Source organism: Lipotes vexillifer, unplaced genomic scaffold (assembly GCF_000442215.2).
Source record: "Lipotes vexillifer unplaced genomic scaffold, Lipotes_vexillifer_v1.1 scaffold683, whole genome shotgun sequence".
Classification (NCBI taxonomy): Eukaryota; Metazoa; Chordata; class Mammalia; order Artiodactyla; family Lipotidae; genus Lipotes; species Lipotes vexillifer.
This window is the reverse complement of record NW_006779881.1, coordinates 61,706-68,876: the sequence shown is the minus strand read 5'-3', so window position 1 is coordinate 68,876 and position 7,171 is coordinate 61,706. Positions and strand designations below refer to the sequence as shown.

The window sequence follows — 7,171 nt, the reverse complement described above, 5'->3', positions numbered from 1 at the left end:
TGGTTGAAAGTGCTTCCTGAAGTTTAAGTTGTATTTCCTTGGAGTATCAACAGAAAGTTTATTTCCTTCTTTTCTAGCCTTGGAGACACAGGCAGGGGTCATGTCCCTGGTGTTGAATGGAAGCCCTTCAGACAACCAGAGACTCAAGGAAGAAGCAGCATTCTGATTCTTTTGGTTTAAGTGGTTTAAAAAGTAACGCTATGGGGGCTTCCCTGGTGGTGCAGTGGTTGAGAGTCCGCCTGCCGATGCAGGGTACACGGCGAGCCATGGCCGCTGAGCCTGCGCGTCCGGAGCCTGTGCTTCGCAACGGGAGAGGCCACAGCAGTGAGAGGCCCGCGTACCGCAAAAAAAAAAAAAAAAAAAATAACGCTATGTCTGGCTCTGGTTTGGACTAACTCACTTTTTACTACAGGGGATCTGGGAGATATTTTGATGTAATTTACATGTTAGACTAAAAATTTATATTTGTGAATACATGCAGGGCATCAGATAGAGAATCCTGTTTATGTAACTTAGAGCAAAAGAAGCTTTCTAGTTCTCAATTCCTTCATTTGTAAAATGGAGGTGATGATTGTGTCTATTTCATAGAGGTTGGCTTTTTGGGGGGTGGGGTTGGGATTCAGTTAGAAAATGAATATATGGTTCTAGCACAATACTTGCAGTAAGACTCAATAATGATGGCTATTATTATTACCATCTAGTCTGGGTGCTTACATTTGCATGCTGGGTTGATCTCACTCTCAGAGCCTCAATTCCTTGTCTGTCAAGCAGGAAGACTAACAATCAATGATGAATATAAAATGCTTGGAAAAGGAAGGAAAAGAGGGGCTGAATTTCTGTTCCTGGCAGGGTCCCCTTCCTCTTCCTTCTCCACCCCTCCTTCCTCATCCTTTTTCCTGGGGCCTGTTAGTGGGTTCTTAGCATCCAAAGGGGCCCAACTCCAAGTTCTAGCCTTGCTTCTTAATCTGGAGCTCTGGCACCTGGCCCTTGATGTACTCACTGGGTTCTAAGAAGATCCCTGGGGGCAGGAAGAGAAGATGTCATGCCCAGGGATTCCAAGGGAGACTTTGCTCAAGATTCTCCATGCTCTTAGAGTAAGCTTCAGCTTGGGATTCCCAGAGCTCTACCTCTAATTGGCTTGTGTGGGTGGTACATTTTGGGGCGGAATGGGGCATGCTTTTACCTCTTGAGAGTTACTGGAGTCATTCTCAGCTGTTACTTTTGTTAAGACATATGTTACATATGGCTGTTCTATGCACTCACCCTTCTATGAGTGTTCCCAGATTTTGATGCAGAAAGATAAAAGAGGCTGCTCACTGAAATTTGTAGTGGCTATCTGTAGAGAGGCTGCTGGTTTTATGAGCCGTAACTCTACTCTTTTCTTTCCCCCCTCAAGAAAGCATGTAGAAAGGAAATGAGGGAGTGTAGCATTATAGGGATAATGTGTTACCCAGACAGGTGGTCAGCACCGCCGATGCATATCTCAGCCCTTACAGAGCTCCTACCACCTCACCTGCCTCAGTGTTTGCTTGGTCTGAATTTTGTCCCATCTCTTTCAGGCCAGTCATTTCTCTCTCCAACTAGACTAGCAGAATCGTACTGTGGAAAGAGCTAGACTTCTGAATCAGGCAGCCCTGGCTGTGAATTCTCTCCCAACACCTGGCTGTCAAAGCTTCAGCAAGTCACTTGATCCCACCGAGCTTTGGTGTCCTCATCTTTAACCTATGAATAATTCCTCTCTCAGAGCAGTGGGGGGCAAAGACTTCCTCCATGCTTTATGGACATATAATCTTTAGGTGCCCTTTGTACAGGATCTCTAATCCCTTCAGCCATGAAGGAGGAGTGGGGTGTTATCCTGATTGTTCAGCTGAGGAACTGAGACTCAGAGAGGTTCAGTGGCTCATGTAGCAGAGGTGGTCTGTGTCCTGTCCTTCTCTTTGGGACTTACCTTGACTTTGCCTTATGGTTGTCAGCATCAATACCTTCTTCCTGTGCCTGGGGAATCCACCACAGTAAAGTCTGATGATGGAAGGCAACAGTTCACCTCCCACTTCAAAATCTAGAGTATTGTTCATTACTTGCTTTCCCTGACGCTGCAGCCAGGGAGTGGGCACTGACCTAGGCTCAGCCAGTTGGATGCTCCCATCTGGGATTTTGAATATAGGGGAAATGAAAAAGCAGTGGACAGTTGAGAACTAGTTCTGGCAGAGTAGGAGTGTGCCCAGTGGTGGTGGTCCCAATGGCCACACCAGCACGCAATGGCCATCTGTCAGGCTGCTCCTATGGCAGGAGCTTGGCTGTGGCTCAGGCCACAGGTCTCCTTTGACATCTGCCCACTTCCCTTCCTGTCAATTCTGGGAGTTTCTTGGTATTCCTCCTCTCCTCTTTGACTTAAATCACTCAGATTTGGTTTCTGGTTTTTGTAATTAAGAACCTTGTGTGGCAGCTCTCCAACAAAAAGGTATCTCTGAACCTTTTCATCTTCTGCCTAATACTCCCATCCAAATGCTGTGAGTCATTTACCTCCAAACCACAGGTTGAGTCTGACTTCCACCCTCCATTCCCCCTCACCCTATTTCATCCTTTCTGCACAGCTGACTCCATGGCCCTGGGGCCTCATTTTTATATCCAACCGTCAGAGGTCAACAAAGAGCTCTTTGCTTCCCTGTTCTTCCCTGTGTTCCTCCCTGATTTGTTTCTTCAGGGTCCTCCTCTTAGCCAAGGGGGTTCATGATGAGCTCTTTGTATGGGACCTTGCTCTCCCGCAGTCCCGCCTTCTGCTCCTTTCTCTGCCTGGACTCCACTTGGTCAGGATTCCTCCTCTCTTCTGAGAGCCTCAAGAAGGCATGGCCTTTGCCATGACACTAACGGGGTTACCAAATATAACAGTCTAGGAGACAATTTGGAAAGTGACTTCTCCCTTGATGAAGCCGGGTTCTAGGGGTTTCACCATGTGTACAGTTTCCTAGGGCTGCTGTAACAAATTACTATAAAATTAGATGGCTTAAAAGAGCAAAAATTTATTTTCTCACAGTACCAGAGGCTAGAAGTTCAAAAATCAAAGTGTCAGCAGATTTGACTCCTTCTGGGGGCTCTGAGGGAGAGTCTGTTCCATGTCTCCTCCTGACGCACCCTAATCCAATATGACCTCATCTTAACTTGATTACATCTGCAAAGACTCTATTTCACAGGTTTTGGATGGATATGAACTTTGGGGGACATCATTCAACTCAATACAGAAGCTAATTTAGGAAAACAGTGTCAAGAGGTAGAAAGAGAGAGAGAACTTTAATGATGCCTTATCAATTCCTGAACCCAATCAGTCTGAGTGAAGTGTGCTTCACCCTGGACTTTTCAGATATGTGAGCCAAAACATTTCCTTTTCCCTTACGGGTAGTTTGAGTTTGATTTCCAGCACCTGAAATGGAAAAAGTCCTGACTAACATAGGGGTGCAAAGAAAACCAAAATTAAGTAGGCTGGGGTTTTAACAATAAACCAAATGCAGTAAGAAAATGTTTCCTCTTTCTATCCCTTCCTCCCATAAATATGCCAGTCTCAGGATATAACACTACATGTTTCATCATGCTGGCCTCCAGAGTCTTCCTGGTAGGAATGTTCTACAGCGAGAGGGTTTACCACTTTATTTACTTCTTCCTTTTGTCTACTTGGATAAGTAACATATAACAGCACAAGAAGATCCACAGTTCAAATGTTTGGGACTCTAGGTAAGAAGGGTTGTGGTTCAAAGGAAAGAGACCCCTGGGGGCTGAGTGTGGCCATTAAGGAAGGATTTGGGGAGAGGGAATAATTTCAGTTGGGTGTGCAAGGACAGGGCAGGTCTTAGTGCGGAACAGAGTGGGTAGGGAGCATGTAGAATGAGCTTGGTGTCCTCTCAGGGGGATGTGTGGACTGGACAGGCAGGGGCAGGGTGGTGAGTTCTGGTTGGTGATGAAGAGGTCAGGGTAGAGAGGAAAAGTCCATGGGCCAGGAGATATCTAGGAAGCCAAGTCCTGCTCTTGCAGGCTCAAAAAAGGGCAAAAAAGAACTCATCTCTCCCAACCTCCTCGACTTCAGCTGGGCCAAGATGTGAGGCCCCTGGCTCAAGCACGCAATGATGGGGTTTGCTGTGCTGTGGGTTCATGTGGCCAGTCTGTGGTTTAACATTGCTCTGGTTTGGGTTTGTCTGTTCCTTTAGGGGCTTCTAGTTGTAGATGACAGAAATTTGGGTGTTGTTGAAAACTTTCTTTTCTGCTTGTTACTATTATGCAAGCTAAAGGCTGATTCTAGCACAGTCCATCCTTGTTTTTTTCCTTATCCCTCCAAATACCCTGACTCTGCTGATCCTTCTCAAGGGCTGGCAGGAGTGAGAAGCCGGAAAGGGGGTGGACTTGCCAGCTGGGTTCTCTGGTATTTTCGAGCTCTTTGTGGGCAGGGGGACTAATGGCACGTCTCTCCAGGGTCTCTGCCTCCAACTCCCACCTTGCAGCCTGATTCGTTCCAGATCCCCTCCGGGATTTCTCCTAGGGTTAGAAATGATTCTGGGTATTGGTGAAGGTCTTCTGTCTCCCCGTGGCCTCTTTGTCCACGGCAGCCTGGATGTTCCTGGCTGCTCGGAGGCCAGACTTGATGGCAGTGTCTATCCAGGCGTGGGGCAGGCAGGTGTGCTCGCCAGCAAAGTGGATGCGGCCCTCTGGCTGGAAAAGCTGCTGCGAATAGTCCACAAATTGGTAGGGTGTAAACTCAGTGAAGGCGCCCATGATGAGAGGGTCCAGAGACCAGTGCTTGATCACAGAAGAGGGGCACATGCGCCGCAGCTCCTCCTTGGGGATCTGGTGCACAGCCGCCAGGTCCTCCAGGACGATATCCACCACCTGGTCGTTCTTCATGGGTATGAAGAAGAGGGAATCGTCGTCCACGGTGTAGGAGGCCAGCAGGACCCCCTTGCCGCTGGGGAAGCTATGGCTGGGGTAGTAGATGTAGCGCGAGGGCCGGTCGGTGATGGAAACTCCACCCCGGATGCCATCCCGCTCCCAGAAGGACTCGTTGCAGGCCAGAACTACCTTGCTGGCACTGGTATAATGCACCGAGCGGAGTGCATCCATCTTGTCCCAGGAGAGCGGGGGCTCAAAGGTGATGAGTCTCGTGGCCTTGGCCGAGGTGGAGATGATGACAAAGTCCGCGGTGAGGGTGGGCAGCGTCAAGTTGGGTTCACCCACCCGATAGGAAATCCGGACCTCAGGCCCATCCCTCACTACCGTCTCTACCTTGGAGCCCAGAAGGATGGTGCCAGGCTTCAAGCTGGCGTTGAGGGCTTTGGGGAGCTGGTCAAAGCCTCCGGTGATCTCGGAAAAGCTGTAGGGGTGAAGAGAGGGGAGAGGGTGAGTGTAGGAGGTGCAAGGTCGGTTTGCTGAGTTGCCAGCAGCGATCTCAGTGTGAAAAAGGAGGAAACTAGCCTCCTGCAGCCTGCGCTGGTTACTTCATATACCTCACCTTAACTAGTCTTTGTGAGGGAGGGATTATTGTTTACATTTATAGCTTGGAAGAGGAACACCAGAAAAAAGGGACTTTCCCACGATGACGAGCGCAGTCTAGCTCCAAAGTCCACCATGCAATTTTGCATCCCAGGAGGAGTCCCACAGACCTGCCTTAGGATTCTGGCTCCAGCCCTTGCCCAAGTGGTGTGAACTTAAGTAAGTTACATAACTTCTCTGAGCCTCAGCATCCTCACTGGTAAATGGCTCTAAATTATAGTGCCTACCTTCTAGGTGATCATAGCATTAAATGTGATAACCCTTGGAAAGTGCTTAGCACAGCACCGGGCACACAGTAACTACTCAACAATCAAAGTTCCCTTTCTCTGCTCTGAGTATTGGAGGAAGAGGCCGACTCGAGTCCTGGTCCAGATCAGCCTTACTCATTACTTGTGAAGACCATGTCAGTCTGAAGGGCCTCCAGGAGGGACTTATAGTATCCAGCATCCTCATTCATCACATCCCCGATCATCTTTACTGCTCCTCGGCTCAGCATCCCTTTCTTTAGCAGGTAAGCCTGTGGGGAGGTGGAAGCACCAGATAGAGGGCCCAGTATGTAAGAAGGGGCCTCAGCAGGGGCCTGGGGTAGGCAAGGTTGGGCGGGGGAGTGGGGACTGGACTCTAGAGAGGTGAGCTGTGGGCACTGGGAGGAGAGGGTCCTGGGATGCAGGAGACAACCCCAGGGGTCTAGGCTGAGCACAGACCCCCTTCCATCCCTATCCTGGGACTTCGTTGCCTCACTCACCTTGGTGGAGTAAGAATCATAAAAGGACATCAGGTGGCTGCAGTTGAATTTTTTCAGACTTACTCTGAGCTGCAGAGGAGAGGAAGGGGGAGCAGCTTTGGATTAAAGTCATAGAGCCAGAGGCAGGACTCCTGGGTTCTCTGGATGTTCCTTTGAAGAGGGTGGGGACAAAGAGGGAGCGGATGGAAGGACCAGGGGAAGGGAGCTTCCAGGACCTCCTAAATTGTCTCTTAACTTCCAAATCTCTCCTTCATTTAAAGACCTTTGGAGACTAAAATTTAAGGTGAAGACATTCACTGCAATCTAGGAGGATTGATTCATTACCAAGGATTGGATTACCTGGTGATTCCTTTTCCTTCCACTGCCTAATCAAGCAATGGGCCATTGGACCATACAGGGACAGAAGAGATGGGGCTGGACACTAGGGTTGGTGTGGCAAAACTCTTAGGGGGTGTTAGAAGGAAGGCAGACCAATCATAAGAGTACCAGGTAGGAGTCAGGTGACCTGCTAACTTGCTAGGTGACTTCTGGCCAGACCCTGTTTTTTTCCTAACCCTGGGGCGGAGGCGGGGGGGAGACAGGAATCACCTTGGCAATGGACTGGTAGAAGAGATTCATAGCATTCTTGCCCTTTTCTCTTGGGTTCATGGAATAGCCTAGGAGCTCTGGGTTGTCCTTCACCTCCTTAGTACGATAGCGTTTTCTGTTGATGAGGTACCAGGTGTTGCCATCGTACTGGAGGAACTTGTTTAGCTTCAGGCCCAGCTTCCTGACATAGGTGTGGACCAATCTGGAACAGATACAGGCATAACATGGCACCTATCCCAATGGCACCTCGTTCCTGGTGACCTAACAATAAAAACAATTTCCAGGAAAAGCAGTTTCTTCAGATGA

General features: G+C 49.0%; 1 protein-coding gene across 1 annotated transcript in view; it reads right to left on the bottom strand.

The window, feature by feature from the left end:
• Positions 1-4,527: 4,527 nt before the first annotated feature.
• LOC103085233 (L-amino-acid oxidase-like) overlaps positions 4,528-7,171 on the bottom strand; it is a 6,466-nt gene continuing 3,822 nt past the window's right edge. Inside the window, exons 4-7 of the mRNA XM_007453022.1 lie at positions 6,866-7,067; positions 6,278-6,346; positions 5,916-6,049; positions 4,528-5,353 (exon numbers count right to left, since the gene is read on the bottom strand). Of these exons, the coding sequence (XP_007453084.1) occupies positions 4,528-5,353; positions 5,916-6,049; positions 6,278-6,346; positions 6,866-7,067 (1,231 nt within the window). The remainder of the gene's footprint in view (positions 5,354-5,915; positions 6,050-6,277; positions 6,347-6,865; positions 7,068-7,171) is intronic.